Here is a 22555-nt window from a genome sequence, read left to right on the forward strand (position 1 = left end):
GTCCAAATTCCACCGAATGCACCTTTAAAAGTACTTTACAAATCCAACTATAGCATTTGGGAAGCCCGGTGATGTCAGTAGTGATGTAAAATTAAACAGGAGAGCCTCCACGCGCCGCCATGCGCTCGGCTGTAAAAAAGACCAAGTCAGAATGCAACCCAATGTATATTTTGCGTGTTTGTAGACTGGAAAGAATGGTATAATAATTCGCATTCAATAAAACTCTACTTTAAATCAGACATGATTAAAATCAGCAGGCCTCCACTGACAGCTTCAAGCTGTCCTTAAAGGCGCAGTGCTATCTACAGTACCATCATATCACAACATCTTAGTGCCACTGTTAATATGTCCAGTGTTACGTCATCGAGAGGTTCCCCATACATCTGACGGTCTCGGAGAACATCAACACAAAAAGAGCTCCCTAAATCTGAAAGACTAATAATTCCACTTCGCAAATTGTGAGAAAACTCGTCCGTTCATGCATATAAAGAATCTGCTCTGCAGACGGAACAGGGACTAGGGTCGCCGCTGGGTATTCCACGTTTTTTCATGCGTCGTAAAGCCCAAATTGACTGAGCGCTAAGGAGGAGTCGACCGTGTTTTTCGCGTGCTGAACACTTCGATCATTGTTACATTTGGGGTATGTATACTATATTAGGCTACTGCGTTTATTTATTATTGCTGCAAAGGCTAGGTGAAAGTCTAGGTGTTCAATCCAGGTCCTAGAACTGAAGATGTTTTAGTCGTTTTCACAGAACGCCGATTTAGAAGCAACTGCCTGACGTCTTGTATGTTTTAAAAGGAAAAGCACAAAGCCAGACAGCGCACAAGATCACCTAATGCAGTGCATAATCAATCTATAATTTCTAGACGCAACATTAACAAATGGGTCAGCATCGTATGTATTTTTACCATTCACGGAGCAGAAAACAAGCGTGCACGCAAAATCGAAACATGCGTTTAACTGCAATGCACATTTTAAATGATGGCATTGGTTTAAACTTGTTCTCACACACGACGTGTATTTTTTGTCTCTTTCAGTGATATTTCACACATTTTACCTGTTTTAATGCCCAGTATTTATATATCATGAAAGGGTTTTAGAAAATTGGCCCCACCTCACATATCTGCACAATTCTGACAATACATCTTTGTTAAGCATGTAAAGATGTAATATGCTCAATTTTGTTTTTGGGATAACCCTATACGTTGATCGAAAAAAGGTTTAATTTATTTAGACTAAGAATTACATGACTGCTTGGTAACATTTATTAAACACGTGTCTTATTATATGCCATCATAGCTTTGATGAACGGGCGAACACCAATGAACTCGGAAAATGATTTATAGAGTGAAATATCTGCATTTAAAGAAGGACTGAACTAAATATTCCTGTCTTTAAACAAACACTTTAAACAAGAAAACATATTACATTAAAGTTTAATATACAAAGTTTAAAAGAACACTATTATTGGGAAACTGTACTTTAAATTAGTATACAGCTATACTATAAAACTGAAGGTCCTTTTAACATATTTTTCACCAAAAAAGTAAAATATCTGATATATTGATTACGAAAAATAATTATTTATTGAGCATCAGAGCATTGAAAATAAATAATGCAAAGTTAATTGTTAAAAAAAAAGAACTTATAACTCAATGTGAGCGTATACTCTATGTGAGTCAAACTAGAATAGTAATACGTTTGAGAGAAATCTATATTAAAAGTCATGCCAGCATACATCCAACATGGACAAGCAACATCAGTTAAAAAACAAAAAGTGGCCAAAAGTTTACTGAGGGTAATACCACATACTTAACAAGGTAGTTACCTAGTAAATGCTGCTAAATGTAAAAATTCGGCCACAAAAAATTTGACCACAGAATTGAATAAGCTCAACTATTATGCAGTCACAACAAAAGTTAGTTTATTTGGCATTTACAAACATTTTGATTCAAAGACCAGTGAAAAGCTTGGTTTAAAGAAACTCTAATGGTCCTGAACTCTGCCCCACTGAACAGCTTTGGACTTAACTGGAACATCAATTGAGGCTTTCTAGACCAACGTCAGTGCCCAGACAAATGCTCACTTGACTGATAAGGCACAAATTCCCTCAGACATACTTTAAAGTCTTGTAAGCCTTCTCATGGCTTAAAAATGGCTGTTCTTATAGCTGATCACACAGAGATCATTGTATGTTAATACCATTTGTTTTTGAAATGAGATGTCCAACAAGCTAATGGCCAGGTGTCCATATACTTTTATCTTTATGGTGTATCATAATTAGATATAAAAGAAAGTCAAATGGGTTCAAAACACTGCATCTCAACACACAATTGCAAAGCGATACACAGTCCATAGCATTATTAAAATATTTCGAGAATTGGACTGAATTGTACTGTGAAGATTGTGAAGAATGAAGAATTAAAAATTAAAAATTACATCACATTAAAAATGTCACATTAAGGCTCGGGTGGCACAGTGGTAAAACAGACTAGCACACCAGAGTTTAAATCTTGAACTTGCAAGTTCGAATCTCAGCTCTGCTACCGGCAGGCCGGGCACCTATACAAACAATGATTGTCTTGTCCTTTGGGCAATTATGACCCCTGATGGTTGTTTAAAGGCACCTGCACAGAGATGTGGGATATTGGAGATTTGCGTGACTATGCAATACTGTTCCCCATGAAACGTAAAGAGAAGCAGCCTGCTTCTGCACACATTTTGGAGGAGGCGTTAGTCACGGCTCTCCTCGGTCAGGAGTGGAGGTCAGCAGCAGTAGCATTAGACTGTATGTGTGTGTTTTGGTTGTCATGTACTATGTTTTGTTCTAGCTTTGTTTCCTAAGAATGAATGAACTGAATGCTATGTTTTAGGACTTGTGTATGTCTGAAATAAATTCCTGTGCATTTGTGAGCTTAGAGTTCCTTATTAACTCTTTTTTCTTTGGTTTTGTTTGGTGATCAGATTGCTTAAACTGCAATACAGCGGCGTTGTATTTCTCAAACAAATAGATTTTTAGTTGTTATTGATCAGTATGATGTTTTACATTTTAATTCAGCTGATTAATCTGCCTGGTGCCTTTTTTTTTTCTCAAAACAAATGTTATTAAAAAATACTTATTGGTCTGGCTGCACTATAACATGAAAACAGTGTATGATATACAGGGGTTGGACAATGAAACTGAAACACCTGGTTTTAGACCACAATAATTTATTAGTATGGTCCTTTTGCGGCCAATACAGCGTCAGTTCGTCTTGGAAATGACATATACAAGTCCTGCACAGTGGTCAGAGGGATTTTAAGCCATTCTTCTTGCAGGATAGTGGCCAGGTCACTACGTGATGCTGGTGGAGGAAAACGTTTCCTGACGCGCTTCTCCAAAACACCCCAAAGTGGCTCAATAATATTTAGATCTGGTGACTGTGCAGGCCATGGGAGATGTTCAACTTCACTTTCATGTTCATCAAACCAATCTTTCACCAGTCTTGCTGTGTGTATTGGTGCATTGTCATCCTGATACACGGCACCGCCTTCAGGATACAATGTTTGAACCATTGGATGCACATGGTCCTCCAAAATGGTTCGGTAGTCCTTGGCAGTGACGCGCCCATCTAGCACAAGTATTGGGCCAAGGGAATGCCATGATATGGCAGCCCAAACCATCACTGATCCACCCCCATGCTTCACTCTGGGCATGCAACAGTCTGGGTGGTACGCTTCTTTGGGGCTTCTCCACACTGTAACTCTCCCGGATGTGGGGAAAACAGTAAAGGTGGACTCATCAGAGAACAATACATGTTTCATATTGTCCACAGCCCAAGATTTGCGCTCCTTGCACCATTGAAACCGACGTTTGGCATTGGCACGAGTGACCAAAGGTTTGGCTATAGCAGCCCGGCCGTGTATATTGACCCTGTGGAGCTCCCGACGGACAGTTCTGGTGGAAACAGGAGAGTTGAGGTGCACATTTAATTCTGCCGTGATTTGGGCAGCCGTGGTTTTATGTTTTTTGGATACAATCCGGGTTAGCACCCGAACATCCCTTTCAGACAGCTTCCTCTTGCGTCCACAGTTAATACTGTTGGATGTGGTTTGTCCTTCTTGGTGGTATGCTGACATTACCCTGGATACCGTGGCTCTTGATACATCACAAAGACTTGCTGTCTTGGTCACAGATGCGCCAGCAAGACGTGCACCAACAATTTGTCCTCTTTTGAACTCTGGTATGTCACCCATAATGTTGTGTGCATTGCAATATTTTGAGCAAAACTGTGCTCTTACCCTGCTAATTGAACCTTCACACTCTGCTCTTACTGGTGCAATGTGCAATTAATGAAGATTGGCCACCAGACTGGTCCAATTTAGCCATGAAACCTCCCACACTAAAATGACAGGTGTTTCAGTTTCATTGTCCAACCCCTGTAGGTCTACTGTATGTGGCTACAGACTAATCTGAGCAAATCCATGTGACCTCTACTAAGAGAAAAGAGAATTGCAGCCTTGAATGGCAGGAAATAACCATTGCCAATCGTGGCCTGTGATGTTGGTGGCAGTATCACACGAAAATTAGCAAAATAAATTAAACAAATCAATATCCAGTAGCTTGTATACATAGTCCTGACTTTACATTTTATGTCAAATATACTTCAACCTATGCAATGTTTTCTGTGCCACTGGTTGTCTCACAACCCTAGCTGCAGTGCATAAGTGCTGATAAGATAATGAGGCCCTGGAACCTGTAGTTTGTCTAGACCTACAACTTGTTGACCTGCGCTTCCCTCTGCCAAATAGCCAGCCAAACTACTGCAGTTAGCTCTCTAATTGGCTAACTAAACTGGCAGTTGTTTATTATGAATGTTTCAATAAACACAGCTGACCAGATTAAGCTTTACACTATATTGGGTAAATGTTCTAATCCCTTCTATTACCAGTGACATGCTTTTCACAAACAATAACCTTACACTGGTGTTTTAGTTACGTAATTTTATTTTTTTTTTTTACCTCAGATATTCTGTAAATTAATAGTAGAGGTGATGTGGTGAACACAGTGGCAAGCATGCCTCTGTCCTAAAATTTTTTGAGTGTTGCAAGCATCAAATTCTAAATTTGTTAATATTTACAAAATGTGAAAATGTTTTGTCTGTACATTTGTCAAATTAAATAAAGTTTCAAGAGAATGAACAAATCACAGATTCTTATTTTTATTGCATTTTACAAAATGTCAGTTTGTACAATCAGAGCTACATGAGTGTTACAACAGTCAAAACAAAAAACATAATAGAGTTCAAATAAATAAGAATAAAAGAAAAAACATTTTAAGAAAAGCTCTTTTCAAATATATTCTTGTTTATTGTTCAGTACTGTATATTTTATGTTGTCCTGCAGGTAACAGTCATGAAGGACAGCATGGCCAATAACAACATGGCCAGTATTTCCCAGGCTCGAAAAGCAGTAGAACAACTCAAAATGGAAGCTTGCATGGACAGAATAAAGGTTTGTGTGCATGTGTAACTTCATGCATGTTTATAAACATGTTTACACAAAACTGATAAAATATGGCATGTTTTTCACAAACATTATCCAAATAACTTTGACATTTACCAATGATTAGTCATTGTCAGATCTCACAACCTTTGAATTAAGATAAACATAATGTAAGCTAATATATGCAAAGTAGTTTTGAAGACTGGTCAGAAAAACAGTGTTTGTACATGCATTGGTGCATTAATAAAAAATTATGTATATTTTATATAATAAAATGTTTAGATTATTAAAAATAACATTGTAAAGAAAAAATCTGTTTTGTTCTTTTTGTGCCATAGTCAAAAGCATGACTTGTTTATTCACAAGCAGGATCCCTTCACAGACAGATTGTTTCTGCTTTCAAATTAATCAATCCTCCTCATGCACATACTTGCACATAGCAGGTGGGTACTGACTACTATTTACCTTGAGCTGCCAATTTAGACATACAGTGTAGGGGCATGTTTTGTTTTTTGTGACCATACGTCCTCTTTTTCCCGGACATGTCCTCTTTTTGAGACCTAAAAAATGCGTCTGGCCTGGATTTTTAAATCACCAAAAATGTCTGGTGACTATTCTGTGTGTATGTTTTTGCATTGGTTTGCATTGGTTTGCATTGGTTTGTTTTTAGGTCTTTTTAGGAGTGCATCTGTTTTGTTAAAATAAGTCTGATTTTCATGTGCACATACTAACACAGAGGCTCTTGTCAACACCGTGATGGCACTGCATTTGGTGGAAATTGCTCAGCAAGCACTAGAAGACATCTTACTGCTGGGTTTCTACTGATGGGAGCAAATAATTAAAGTGAATCAAATTAAAGTTAAAAACACTACTAATAAGTGCTGATACGATTGTACAATACATCAAAGAAACTAAAAAATAAAGGGATTTTTATTTATAGGTGACAACTGTTTTTTAATTTGTTCTTATTATTGTTTAGGGCTTAACGCTGAATGTGAAGGAATAAGATTATCTGACCATAAAGGCCCTTGTTAAAGAGCAGCTGTACATTTATTAAAGTTAAAAGGAAAAAAACACATTTTGGACCTAATTATAAATACATAATATTTACTATATATAAACATAGAATAGAGACACAAATAGGCAGTTCACACTTAAAGAAAAAAGTGTGTAATGGAGATATTACAGTACACAAACGTCAGGTAAAAAAATGTGCAATGGAGATATTACTGAACTGGCTATTAAATGTGTACTTCAAACAGTTAAGGTGCATATGTACACAGTAGAATTATGGCATAGTATATACAGTGAATACATACGTATGTACTGCATGTGTGATAAAGTGCATGTGCAGTTGAATGAAGCAAAGGAATGTGAGAAGCGTCCTTGTTTAGGAGAGTGATCTCCTGGGGAAAGAAGCTGTGGAGGAGGTGGTTGGTCCGATTTTTTAGGGCTGTCCCACTTGGTCTCCACTGAGATGGAAACCGCTGGAAAAGGGAGTGACCAGGGTGTGAGGGGTCAGCCATAATCCTCCCTCCCCTGTTCCTTATCTTAGAGAAGTAAAGATCTTCTAGGGTGGAAAGCTAACAGTCGATTATTTTCTCTGCACATCGCACTGTATGCTGTAGCTCACGCTTGGTGTGCAGAGATGCAGAGCCGAACCAGACAGTGATGGAAGATGTTATGACGGACTTAATTATAGCAGTGTAGAACTGAATGAGCAGTGCTTGAGGTAGGCTAAATTTCCTAAGCTGTCACAGGAAATGCTGGGCCTTCTTCGAAACTGCAGTGCCATGCCTATTCCATTTAAGATCCTGTTGAATGGTTGTGCTCAAGAATTTGTGGGACTCTGCTGACTATGGAGCTGTTTATTTTCAGTAGAGGCAGTGAGGAGGAAGTCGATGATCATCTCCATCATTTTTTGTGTTAAGCTCCAAGTTGTTAAAATGTGGTCACCCATTTTTACATAATTTTTTCTGTTAGACAAGAAGTTGTGGATCCAGTAGCAAACAGATGGGGGAAAAATGAGCTGCCACAGCTCATGTAGTCAAGAATGATGTTGTTAAAAGCAGAGTTCTACAAACAGCACACAGGCGTAAGTGTTTGGGCCGTCCAGGTGTTGCAGGAAATAGGAAAAAGCCTACTTCATCATCTACAGACCTGTTGGCTCTGTACCCAAACTGGAGAGGGTCCTGAAGAGCATCAATCATAACTTTAAGGTTTTGAAGTCTCAAAACACTTCATGCCTACAGATGTTAGGGTACCGGGTCTGTAGTCATTTAGGTGGGAGATCGTCTGCTTTTTAGATACTGGAATGATGACAGAGGTCTTGAAACATGCAGGAACAGCAAACATAGTCAGGGACTGATTAAGGAGATCGGTGAAGATGGGAGAAAAAAGAACAGTGTTCAGAACAGTGCCCAAGTCTTGTGGGTGAGATTCCATTAGGACCGGCAGCTTTCCTGATCTTTTTTTTTTTTGAGAACACAGCTGACATGCTGTTGCATGCTGTTGATGGGGGTGGTAAGGAGGGGGTTATAGATGTTGTGGAGGGGAGGACAAATGGTTGTTAAGTGTAAAAAGTCAGCAGACAGTGTGTAGCAGACAGACTGAAGCTTGACTGGGGAGGAGGGAAGCTTGAATCAAAGTTATTGCGCTGGTTTGACAGCAGGGGGTCTATAGATGCGCTTGAAGCTTTGGGCTTGTAGTTTGTTATAGACTAAAGACATTTGAAAATAATTTCTGTTACAGTTTTTCTTGTATTTGTGTCTGGCAGCTTTAATTCCTTTGTTCACTGCATACTTTGCTTTTTTTATGCATCACGCACCCAACTTTTAAAGCCATTTCCTTGTCTGTGCGTAGTTTTCTAAGTTTGTTGTTGTTATGTGCATAGATAGTCTTTGATGGAATGCAAGTTTCCTCACAGATGCTTATGTATGAGGTGACTGCATCTGCATAGACATTCAGGTTGCTGTTTGCAGATTTGAAGGAGTCCAAGTTAGTTGAGTCCAGAAATTCCCTCAAATTATCTATGGCATCAAGAGACCAAATTCTCACTGACTTCCTCGCAGGCTTTGTGGTTTTTAGCTTTTGCTTATATAAAGAGATGAGGTGGATGAGGAAGTGGACAGAGTTTCCAAATGTGGCACAGGTCAAGGTCTGGTAAGCTTTCTGGTAAGCTCGGTGGGTAGCACTGTTGCCTCACAGCAAGAAGGTCCTGGATTCGATTCCCAGGTCCAGGGTCTTTTTTGAGTGGAGTTTGCATGTTCTCTCCATGTCTGCATGGGGGTTCCTTTGGGAGCTCCATTTCCCTCCCACAGTCCAAAGACATGCAAGTGTGAGGTAAATTGGAGGTACAAAATTGTCCATGACTGTGTTTGACATTAAAGACTTGAACTAATGAAACTTGTGTAAACAGTAATTACTTGTCCTGTCATAAATGTAACCAAAGTGTGTAAAACATGACATTTTTAAATTTTTAAATAAATAAACAAATACATAAATTATATAGCACAAATATGACAAAAGGCTCAAAAATAAGACAAAAACCACACTACATATATCTTTATATGACCTGTTTATATTTTCTTTACATTTAAAATGGAACACCAATATACAAGTTCAGATCAGAAAAGTGGAAGGTGGACCTGTGATTGTGAGGTCAGACTCTGCTTGAATCATGGGTGTTAGAGTTTGCTGGCAGACACTGGAGGGAGCAGATATTGTAAAAACTACAGAACTTAAACATAAATTTCATTGTAAATATGAAATAATGAATAATAATTAAAAGACAAGAAATCAAACATTTAAAAAGTCTTACTTGCCAATATACTTACTTAGTACATACGCCATTTCCAGAAAGGTACTTTTTGTAAATTGCAGTTGAAAGAAGAATCTGTAAATTTTTATTATTGTTTTATTGCAGGTTTTTATAGCTACAATAACTGAAGTATTATTATGTAACAGCTAGGAAATTGACATTCAGTTTATGAATAAATATGACTTACCCCAATATTACCAAATCATTACCCAGATCTGTAATGTAAAGTGCTACTTAGATATCTTCATTGTTCATACAAAATTACTAACAAAATTACAAAGAAATTACTTTTAATATTTTGGCTGACCAAATAAAATGTTGAATTTGGTACCTGCAACACACTTAAAAACTTGGGAGGGTGGCAAAAGCTGGGACAAATAAGAGTGTAGCGATAAAATATTGATAGAAGTTTATTGTTACAATTTTTTGAAATATTCCACAATAAGCATGTGAATTGGCACGTCTATGGATGGACAGAAATGGGTTAAGAACTGACTGAGTTAAGAACTGCCTACCCAGAGGAATCATCTGCCCATCCAATAAAAACAAAAACAAAAATTTTAGGAGCCGCTCAGATGGCGCAGCGATTACGACCTCTGCCGGCTGATTAGAGGCGCCTGCACAGATATGAGGGAGAGTGCCCCAGTGGTGTATAGTAACAAAGTAGTAATACTTCGTTACAGTACTTAAGTAGTTTTTTGAAGTATTTGTACTTTACTGGAGTATAAGAATTTTCAGCAACTTTCACTTTTACTCCACTACATTTTCTAAAAAAATTGTGTACTTTTACTCTGTTACATTCGCAGTATGTAAATTCGTTACTCGTTACTACAAAATGAAAGTTAAATGATGTGAGATGTGTGACGGACTGCACGCTGGTTTGGTGAATCTGCGCTTGTGAGTTAGACGGTGGTTAAACACATTAATGTGCATGTGCAAACGTTCTCTAAAAGCCATCAGAGTTTTCTAAAAGTGCGCCGTTCACCCAAAGACACACAAATATGGACATTTTAGAAGTTCCCCGTCCAACTCACTGATGTAAGTTAACAATGATTAACAAAGTAAAGCTGCAGCATCAGCGTTTTTTAAATATTATTAGCATTAACATTGTTCAGATATCTACCTACCATTTTTACGGATTACATTCGAACCAAAAATAAAACGTTTTATAAATCATTAAATTTGTTTGGAATTCATTGACTGCAAAACTCATGAAGACACGTCCATTATTTTTAAAAACTCACCTACGGACAAGTATTTCCTCAGATAACTTCTGTATTACACCGGCAGAAGAGAGATTCATGGTGCTGAGGAACATGCAGCACATCTTTAACCCTTTAATCATCTCAACAAGAACTCAACTTATCCAACTTATTATTAATGATTTTTAAGCTGTTGGCTTCAAGTTAGAAATGGTGTTTTCTTAAAGTAAGAATACCAATATTTTTTTAGTTTAACACATGCCATTCAGTGAGTAGATACAGCCCAAAAAAGATTATTTAAGTATAGCTTATTTTACTCAAATATTTTGATTTAAATTAATGGTTGAACAGATCATTAAAGGGATAAAAGTGCCACACGTTTTGTTAAACTCTCCTGAGTTTTGCTTTAAATTAATTATGCCAAAATTATTTTTTTGTTATTGAAATATACTACCCAAATAAAAAAAATGGGACAGTAAAATGCAAATAAAATAGATGCAGTGTTTCTTACATTTACATCGACTCACATTCTAAAAACGTTGGAACAGGAACATTTAGGGCTAGTAATAAGTTAAAAAAAACAACTAAATAATGTCATGATTTCAAACAGGTCATGTCAACAGTTGATTATGATCATGAATTGGCACAAATCATGTTCAGATGAAAGGAAGAAAACAGGTTAATTGTTAAGGTGATTAAAAAAGAAAGTTAAGGTGGCTTAAAAGAACAATCTTTATATTTAAAATGACCATTTATACTAACAGCATTTACTTTTACTTTTTACTTTTAATACTTAAGTACATTTAATATCAAATTACTTTTGATACTTAAGTACATTAAACATCAGATACTTTTAGACTTTTACTCAAGTAATATTCTAAAAGGTGACTTTTACTTATATCAAAGTAAATTTCTGGTAAGATAATTGTACTTTCACTCAAGTATGGACTTTATACACCACTGGAGTGCCCTTAGGGTGTGTCTCTCCGCATGCAACGCTAGGTGGCACCAAACTCATCAATGTGTGGGTGGCAAAAATGCATCCGGCTGCTGCCCAGGGGATATGGGTTAGCTTCGATCTCCATGGTTAGGGCAGGGTTCGGCATAGACAGAGAGGAAGCACAATGCAAATTGAAGCGCTAAAAGGGGGGGGGGGGATTTGAGCATTCATAGTTTTCTGTTTGTCATTGGTCATCAAAAATGCACTGCATTCATATTGGCCATTTTGCATGTGTGGGTGTGCTTAGTTAGTACTCCTCCCCTACATTATCATCATCAGAGTTGGCATGTTTGTACGGAGACCCTTAGGGGTCACTAAGAAAAAAAATATGTGAAGAGCAAAATCCGTACCCTCGGTTTAGTAAACCGTACGCACGGTTTAGTAATCCGCACCCTCGGTTTAGTAAACCGTACGCATGGTTTAGTAATCCGTACCCTCGGTAAAGTAAACCGTACGCACGGTTTAGTAATCCGTACCCTCGGTTTAGTAATCCGTACACACGGATTTGTAAACTTTTTTTTAAGATCCATCCGTGGTCACACTATCTGCGCTACAACTTTTACTGTGCGCCTAAACCCCGTTTTACGGTAATACAGTTGCGAAGCATTGAAGAGGATAAAGCTATGAGAGGCCGTGTAGGCCATAATTCTGAGTTGAATTCTCTCACACACACCATCATACTCTCTCACACACACTATCATACTCTCTCACACACACCATCATACTCTCTCACACACACCATCATACTATCTCCACACACACTATCATACTCTCTCACACACACTATCATACTCTCTCACACACACCAGTAGTAAGTATCATACACTATCTGTCAAAATATGATTTATGACCTTGATTTATGACCCCCAATGTGAGTGACTGGGTAGTTTGATTGACAGGTCATGTTGACTGCCATAGGTATGGAACACCCACCCGCCCACCTCTCCCATCCCACCCGCCCACCTCTCCCTCTCCCATCCCACCTACCTCTCCCACCCCACTCACCCCACACCCCAGCACACCCCCCATCCCACACACACACACACACACACACTCCACACTACTCAGACACAAAAGCGATTTAAGTTGGTGTCTTAAAGCAAACATCATTTGATTAATGCTAACTAAATATAAAATTATATTTAAAATTAAATGTATAATAATACAGTAAATGAGATACTTAGTTTTTCTTCACAGGCCAACACCACAGACCCCAACCCACCCACCCACCCACCTCTCCCATCCCATCCCACCTCTCCCATCCCATCCCACCTCTCCCATCCCATCCCACCTCTCCCACCCCACTCACCCCACACCCCAGCACCCCCATCCACACACACACACACACACACACACACACACACACACACACACACACACACACACACACACACACTCCACACTACTCAGACACAAAAGCGATTTAAGTTGGTGTCTTAAAGCAAACATCATTTGATTAATACTAACTATATATAAAATTATATTTTAAATAAATGAGATACTTAGTTTTTCTTCACAGGCCAACACAACAAGCATAAACACACACACACACACACACACACACACACACACACACACACACACACACCCCACACCTCAAGGGTTTATCTGGCTAGGGCTCCCCTAGGTCTTTAACATCAAAAGGTCAATTAGGAACAATGTATCTATATATGTTAATGTTTAAGGGTTTATAACAACAGTCAGGCCGGCAGACAGGCCCGGGGTTTATCTTTACTACAAAAGACTTACAGATGTACACCCCACCCCACAAATGGTGAACACAAACATGCCTCCAAAGGTTTATGACACCTATGTCACACAGACTGGTCAATGTTTTTAGATATTTTTCTGTTAGTTCTAGTGTTCATGAAACAAATTTGATTTTTGATCCAAGAAAGAAGAGATATGTCAATGCTTATGGCAGCCGGTATTGCGACCACTTTAAGGAAGTTAAAATTAACCTATTTGATTCTCGGGCTTATGACGTTTGTGGGTTGAACAAAGAGTATCCTGGTATACCTGTTTTGACTGTTAAAAGAAACATCAACCACATTCACTTACACCTCTCGCATCACTCCACCACTACTCAGACACAAAAGCGATTTACAACATCATTTGATTAATGCTAACTAAATATAAAATTATATTTAAAATTAAATGTATAATAAAACAAATAAATGAGATACTTAGTTATTCTTCACAGGCCAACACAACAAGCATAAACACACACACACACACACACACACACATACCATCACAAATAAGTCTAGTTTAAGGTATAGTGTTGCTTTTTTTTTTTTACATTAAACGTATAGCCACCTTTCCTAAGACTCTAAAGCTACATTTTCCTAAGACTGAAGACATTTTTTCAGCAAGAGATTTTATTTTGTGAATGGCAAAATATATTAAGATAAGATAAGACTTTATTGATCCCCTTAGGGAAATTAACGTGTTACAGCAGTATGAAGACAGGAAAAAAATGGAAAGAAATATTAAAATATTGCACACATAGTGTGTAATTATTTACTCTAAAAAATATCTAACAATAATATATACATTAGAAATATACATAATATATTATGTTATTGCACTTCTTCTTCTTCTTTTGGCTTTTCCCTTTTCAGGGGTTGCCACAGCGAGTCATCCTCCTCCATCTCACTCTGTCCACTACGTCCTCTGTCCTCACCCCAACTACTTCCATGTCCTCTCTAACTGCATCCATATACCTCCTCTTTGGTCTTCCTCTTTGTCTTTTTCCTGGGCAGCTGCATATCTAACATCCTTCTACCAATATACCCACTGTCCCTCCTCTGGACATGTCCAAACCATCTCAGTCTGGCCTCTCTAACTTTATCTCCTAGTTGTTTAACCTGTGCTGTACCTCTGATTATCTCATTCCTAACCTTATCTATCCTTGTCACTCCCAAGGAGAATATTAGGTTATTGCACTTATTGTAAATAAATTACATATTGCACTTGTTATTACACCATGAACATGTAAGATTGGGTATGAGTGAGATTATTATATATTATTACTGTTGTCCTGATGGCTGCTGGAATGAAGGAACTGCGGTAGTGCTCCTTCTTACACAGGGGGGCGGAGAAGTCTGGTACTGAAGGAGCTTGGTAGGTCTCCTCATGTAGTGGATGTGTGGTGATGTCCAGGATGGATGACAGCTTGGCTATCAACCTCCTATCTTCTACCTCCTCTACAGGTTCTGGGATTTAGCAAGTGATCGTGCTGTCAAATTTAGTTTTATACAATGTGGATAAAGGTTCCACATACATTTTCTTATTAGCTTATTAACCTATAGAACTACACACTAGATAAATACTTAATCCCAAAATGATACCAAATAAATTTTTATACATGTATAACACATGTATAACTTTATAATACACCTATAGCTGTATTGCTAAACCACCAATTACACTTAAAACAATTACAACTTAAAATACAACTGAAATTTTGCTTGTTGCCCCCAAAACTTTTCCAGTCTTTGTTCGAATGTGGATGGTGCATCCGTCCTTCAGATCTACTGCATTTAAACTCTGGAGCCCACTCTCTCCCACAATTTCTGTTCTGCTCTTCCATCTCTTTCTTCAAAGATCAACTAAAAACTTTCTTCTTTACAGCTCATTACTTTTCTTCATCCATCTTTTACTGATTTTTATGTTTTCCTCTTCTTCGTTATACCTATCATAAGTATCGCTGAGTTTGTGAAAAAGTTATATAAATAGAGTTATTTAATATTATTATTATAGTATTTAAGATGCTTTTACTTGCTGTTTTTGCATTAAAGTAGTTAGCTTGCTACACATTTGCACAGCGTTTTGTGTAAAAATAATATTATGTTAATCATTAAGTAGTTTCACACAAGGTTTTATTCCCAACAACACTTTCTTAAAGCGATGCAGCCATAAATTTCACCTGTGGTTATCAACATATTTGTTTGGGTCTAATCATGTTGTAAGAAGGTGTGATGAGTGATGCTAATGAGGTGGCAGGGTAGGTAAAACATTTACATAAGTCATTGTTTTTTGTTGTTTTTGTTCTTTTGTTGGTACAGGAATGATTTAAGATTCTTGTCCATTGTAATCACTAATGCTATAGAATGGTACATAATATAAGGTTATAATTTATTCCTTTAACATAAGAGCACACATTTTCCTGCTTACATCAAAATGAGAAACATTAATGCTGGCACAGTTATACTTTTAACATATTCTTCACAACACAGCAGTAGTACAATCCAAAGTATGAAAAGTCACACAGGATCACTTTTTAAAGTGACAAAACTCTTAACTCAGTACATGCATCACATATGTTGTTTAATTATTCTAGTTAATTATTGTTTACTACATATACTAGGTTATCAATAATGCTGTGAAGTTTTTTGTTAAGTCCATTGCACTTGGTTATTATTATTGTTTATAAATATTAAAAACTTAGATTTATAATCATCCATAGTATTACAGAATTGACACAGAATGTTGTAGAAGAAAGGCCTTTAAGTTTAAATGTCTTAAATAATTATTTAAATGTTTTTACATCAACCGATAAAGCTATAAGTTCTCGCTGCAACTAAATACAAACCATTTTACAAACTGCCGTATGCAATAAAACCAAAGAACAATACAGTCAAGAAAGACAGGCCATATTCGTCAGATAAGGTCACTTTGTGATCATGCAAACTGATTGCTACTGAAGACATGCAAATTGCTAGAGCGGATGTCGGTGAACAAATAAACTTTAAAAATGTATTGTTCATATAATTATGTATAGTTAGTAATTAACAAGACTGACTGATCTTGTAATTCGGACTTTGTAAAGTATCATCTATTGTTTTTAACTAAATAAGTTTATCATATCTAGAATCTTGCTTGAAATAAAAAAGATTATGGTGAAATACATGATTGTAACTGTAAGATTAACAAAAAAAAAAAGAAAACAAAAAAAAGTGAAATAACATATTTACACCTCAAACTCAAGAAGGGAAATGTATAAACATTCACTCATACTGTTCTGCCTACAAAACAGTTGGCAAACTTTGTTAGCTCAATAATATGATGCACAAGAGTTTAGTGTTCTTCAAAAGAATGTAAAGACTCATTTCTTCTTCATTTCATTTGTTGCTCGATATCATTTTTTAGAAGTTGGAAGGTTTTCAATTTGGGCTTATCATTAAATATAACCGGTTTATAAATAAAATGTGTCTGTATTGACATAATTAAAATTCCTATTTCATCGCAATACATAATGTATTAGGCCATAGATCTGTTTTAGACTGTTGTCAGAAATGTTCAGACTATGTTACTAGAAATAATAAAAATACTGCTCAAGCTATTTCTTGAAATGCCGGATTCATCTATAGTTATGTTTATTTTAGACATACATTTTTACACACAGATAAGGTGAGCATTTTCAACACATTCACCATGAATGATGGGTATATGAAACAAGAAAATTAAGCTTAACAGGACACAGGAGACATCAGGATTTCCCCCCTACTCTTTCCTTAGAAACAATAGTATGGGTTATTTTAATATCATCATAAAGCAGGCAGTGTTAAACTTTTCTGGTTGTAACAAGAGAAAGTCCGGTGCAAGGTATCAGATACGTATGTCTGATTGTACTTGATATCAGTACTAGATATTACCAGATTCAGTTATCATTGTTCATCATCGCTTCATTAAAACAGACAAACTTTTACTGATCATTACTGTAAAACTGATTTCATCAAGGGGAACATGCAATGTGATTGTTAAATGTAACTCTCACGTGGTTTTGATACAAAACATTTGTGAAAATTTTTTTATTGTGCCATTCAGTTTATCATTATAAACATGGGTTACATTAAATTACAGTAGTGTTTAATAAATCTGCCATTAATAGTTACAGATCAATGATTTAGTTTACATTCTTTATTTTACTCTTAACATATATAAAAACAAATAAAAATTTTCATATCCACGGATTAAACAGGTTTTACTTAACCGGTAAATTGTACGGCTTACATAATAGTTTATCGTACAGCCAGCTTTAGTCATATTTAAAGATCATACGACTAAAAGTATCCAAATAGTCATGAGTTTATGCATGTACTTGATTTGGTAGATAAGTGTAAATAAAACTACTCAGACTGAGCAAATAAAAATAGAAGGAACAAATAAACCAGTTTAAAAATCTATCTGATTTATACATATAGCTCCATGGTTAACAGAGCTAATCAACTCTAGAGCAGACCTCAAAAGATCATAATTTTAAAACATTATTATTAAAATAGACAATATTTCATTCTTAAAATATTGTCAAATCACTTTTTTCATGTTTTTGTCCCTGTAAAATGGCTGCATGCATTCCTTTATCTTTTTAAAAAATTAACCGTATGGTAAACTGTCTAAAATCCAAGAAGCTTTATTAAATCATAAATTTTTTACTCTAATATTCTTATACACATTATCTGTGATGCATTCATTACACACAGAGTTTATCAATCACAGTAAATGTTGATAAATTCAGTTGTTTAAAGCGGTCTGATTTCTTGTTTCTAGTACTTAACATGTCATTAAGTAGTGGGTGGGCAGAGCGATACAAATAACGATATTATGTTACGATATTACGATATAACATTGGTATTGGTATCGGATCGATACCGTTGTGATGGGATCGATACTTTAGTTGTACTTTTTCTCCTCTACATTAAGCACGTTTCTCCCGTAAAGTACAGGCGCTGCTTCGCTCACATCTTACATGCTCACCTTACTCCTCCCCTCCTGCTCTGCTGTGTTTTGTTGCGGTACCGTCTCGTTGTTATGTTGTTAAAATCCTAACAGATATCAGTACATTGGTAGGCATTGGAAGATTGTAAGTTTTTGAATACTTTGCTTTGCAGGTACAGAAATAGTGGCGATTTTATGAAAATAATAGTGTAAACTATACGTACGTAAAGTACAGATGCACCTTACGCACATGAATCGAAACATGCGTAGTGAGGCACTTATTCCGTATTTAGGTGAATAAGTGCTCTTTTCTTTTGACTTTGTGTTTATTGTAAACAGAAAAGCATTGTTTTTTTATTTTAAATGAACAAGGACACATACAGTATATTCGGTCACTATTAAAAATGTACAAATGTATTCACCCAACAAACACAACTATACATTAGCCGCTGTTTGGTGATATGCTATGATGGTAACTTTGTGAGAAAGTAAAGCACTAGAAACAAGAAATCAGACCGCTTTAAACAACTGAATTTATCAACATTTACTGTGATTGATAAACTCTGTGTGTAATGAATGCATCACAGATAATGTGTATAAGAATATTAGAGTAAAAAATTTATGATTTAATACAGCTTCTCGGATTTTAGACAGTTTACCATACGGTTAATTTTTTTAAAAGATAAAGGAATGCATGCAGCCATTTTACAGGGACAAAAACATGAAAAAAGTGATTTGACAATATTTTAAGAATGAAATATTGTCTATTTTAATAATAATGTTTTAAAATTATGATCTTTTGAGGTCTGCTCTAGAGTTGATTAGCTCTGTTAACCATGGAGCTATATGTATAAATCAGATAGATTTTTAAACTGGTTTATTTGTTCCTTCTATTTTTATTTGCTCAGTCTGAGTAGTTTTATTTACACTTATCTACCAAATCAAGTACATGCATAAACTCATGACTATTTGGATACATTTAGTCCTATGATCTTTAAATATGACTAAAGCTGGCTGTACGATAAACTATTATGTAAGCCGTACAATTTACCGGTTAAGTAAAACCTGTTTAATCCGTGGATATGAAAATTTTTATTTGTTTTTATATATGTTAAGAGTAAAATAAAGCATGTAAACTAAATCATTGATCTGTAACTATTAATGGCAGATTTATTCAACACTACTGTAATTTAATGTAACCCATGTTTATAATGATAAACTGAATGGCACAATAAAAAAAATTTCAAAAATGTTTTGTATCAAAACCACATGAGAGTTACATTTAACAATCACATTGCATGTTCCCCTTGATGAAATCAGTTTTACAGTAATGATCAGTAAAAGTTTGTCTGTTTTAATGAAGCGATGATGAACAATGATAACTGAATCTGGTAATATCTAGTACTGATATCAAGTACAATCAGACATACGTATCTGATACCTTGCACCGGACTTTCTCTTGTTACAACCAGAAAAGTTTAACACTGCCTGCTTTATGATGATATTAAAATAACCCATACTATTGTTTCTAAGGAAAGAGTAGGTGGGAAATCCTGATGTGTCCTGTTAAGCTCAATTTTCTTGTTTCATATACCCATCATTCATGGTGAATGTGTTGAAAATGCTCACCTTATCTGTGTGTAAAAATGTATGTCTAAAATAAACATAACTTCAGATAAATCCGGCATTTCAAGAAATAGCTTGAGCAGTATTTTTATTATTTCTAGTAACATAGTCTGAACATTTCTGACAACAGTCTAAAACAGATCTATGGCCTAATACATTATGTATTGCGATGAAATAGGAATTTTAATTATGTCAATACAGACACATTTTATTTATAAACCGGTTATATTTAATGATAAGCCCAAATTGAAAACCTTCCAACTTCTAAAAAATGATATCGAGCAACAAATGAAATGAAGAAGAAATGAGTCTTTACATTCTTTTGAAGAACACTAAACTCTTGTGCATCATATTATTGAGCTAACAAAGTTTGCCAACTGTTTTGTAGGCAGAACAGTATGAGTGAATGTTTATATATTTCCCTTCTTGAGTTTGAGGTGTAAATATGTTATTTCACTTTTTTCTTTTTTCTTTTTTTTTTTGTTAATCTTACAGTTACAATCATGTATTTCACCATAATCTTTTTTATTTCAAGCAAGATTCTAGATATGATAAACTTATTTAGTTAAAAACAATAGATGATACTTTACAAAGTCCGAATTACAAGATCAGTCAGTCTTGTTAATTACTAACTATACATAATTATATGAACAATACATTTTTAAAGTTTATTTGTTCACCGACATCCGCTCTAGCAATTTGCATGTCTTCAGTAGCAATCAGTTTGCATGATCACAAAGTGACCTTATCTGACGAATATGGCCTGTCTTTCTTGACTGTATTTTTCTTTGGTTTTATTGCATACGGCAGTTTGTAAAATGGTTTGTATTTAGTTGCAGCGAGAACTTATAGCTTTATCGGTTGATGTAAAAACATTTAAATAATTATTTAAGACATTTAAACTTAAAGGCCTTTCTTCTACAACATTCTGTGTCAATTCTGTAATACTATGGATGATTATAAATCTAAGTTTTTAATATTTATAAACAATAATAATAACCAAGTGCAATGGACTTAACAAAAAACTTCACAGCATTATTGATAACCTAGTATATGTAGTGAACAATAATTAACTAGAATAATTAAACAACATATGTTATGCATGTACTGAGTTAAGAGTTTTGTCACTTTAAAAAGTGATCCTGTGTGACTTTTCATACTTTGGATTGTACTACTGCTGTGTTGTGAAGAATATGTTAAAAGTATAACTGTGCCAGCATTAGTGTTTCTCATTTTGATGTAAGCAGGAAAATGTGTGCTCTTATGTTAAAGGAATAAATTATAACCTTATATTATGTACCATTCTATAGCATTAGTGATTACAATGGACAAGAATCTTAAATCATTCCTGTACCAAGAAAAGAACAAAAACAACAAAAAACAATGACTTATGTAAATGTATTACCTACCCTGCCACCTCATTAGCATCACTCATCACACCTTCTTACAACATGATTAGACCCAAACAAATATGTTGATAACCACAGGTGAAATTTATGGCTGCATCGCTTTAAGAAAGTGTTGTTGGGAATAAAACCTTGTGTGAAACTACTTAATGATTAACATAATATTATTTTTACACAAAACGCTGTGCAAATGTGTAGCAAGCTAACTACTTTAATGCAAAAACAGCAAGTAAAAGCATCTTAAATACTATAATAATAATATTAAATAACTCTATTTATATAACTTTTTCACAAACTCAGCGATACTTATGATAGGTATAACGAAGAAGAGGAAAACATAAAAATCAGTAAAAGATGGATGAAGAAAAGTAATGAGCTGTAAAGAAGAAAGTTTTTAGTTGATCTTTGAAGAAAGAGATGGAAGAGCAGAACAGAAATTGTGGGAGAGAGTGGGCTCCAGAGTTTAAATGCAGTAGATCTGAAGGACGGATGCACCATCCACATTCGAACAAAGACTGGAAAAGTTTTGGGGGCAACAAGCTAAATTTCAGTTGTATTTTAAGTTGTAATTGTGTAATTACACAATTACACAAATAAAATTAACTTGTATTTTAAGTTGTAATTGTGTAAACTAAAGTGTAATTAGTGGTTTAGCAATACAGCTATAGGTGTATTATAAAGTTATACATGTATAAAAATTTATTTGGTAACTTTTTCATTTTGGGATTAAGTATTTATCTAGTGTGTAGTTCTATAGGTTAATAAGCTAATAAGAAAATGTATGTGGAACCTTTATCCACATTGTATAAAACTAAATTTGACAGCACGATCACTTGCTAAATCCCAGAACCTGTAGAGGAGGTGGAAGATAGGAGGTTGATAGCCAAGCTGTCATCCATCCTGGACATCACCACACATCCACTACATGAGGAGACCTACCAAGCTCCTTCAGTACCAGACTTCTCCGCCCCCCTGTGTAAGAAGGAGCACTACCGCAGGTCCTTCATTCCAGCAGCCATCAGGACAACAGTAATAATATATAATAATCTCACTCATACCCAATCTTACATGTTCATGGTGTAATAACAAGTGCAATATGTAATTTATTTACAATAAGTGCAATAACCTAATATTCTCCTTGGGAGTGACAAGGATAGATAAGGTTAGGAATGAGATAATCAGAGGTACAGCACAGGTTAAACAACTAGGAGATAAAGTTAGAGAGGCCAGACTGAGATGGTTTGGACATGTCCAGAGGAGGGACAGTGGGTATATTGGTAGAAGGATGTT

The 22555-nt window shown here is 35.7% G+C and overlaps 1 protein-coding gene across 1 annotated transcript in view; it reads left to right on the top strand.

Moving 5' to 3' along the window:
* Nucleotides 1–556: 556 nt before the first annotated feature.
* The window catches only part of LOC134314383 (guanine nucleotide-binding protein G(I)/G(S)/G(O) subunit gamma-4), a 44908-nt gene continuing 22909 nt past the window's right edge, over nt 557–22555 (top strand). The window contains exons 1-2 of the mRNA XM_062994965.1: nt 557–640; nt 5390–5497. Coding sequence (XP_062851035.1) covers nt 5399–5497 — 99 coding nt within the window. The 5' untranslated portion in view covers nt 557–640; nt 5390–5398. The remainder of the gene's footprint in view (nt 641–5389; nt 5498–22555) is intronic.

Source organism: Trichomycterus rosablanca, chromosome 5 (assembly GCF_030014385.1).
Source record: "Trichomycterus rosablanca isolate fTriRos1 chromosome 5, fTriRos1.hap1, whole genome shotgun sequence".
NCBI lineage: Eukaryota > Metazoa > Chordata > Actinopteri > Siluriformes > Trichomycteridae > Trichomycterus > Trichomycterus rosablanca.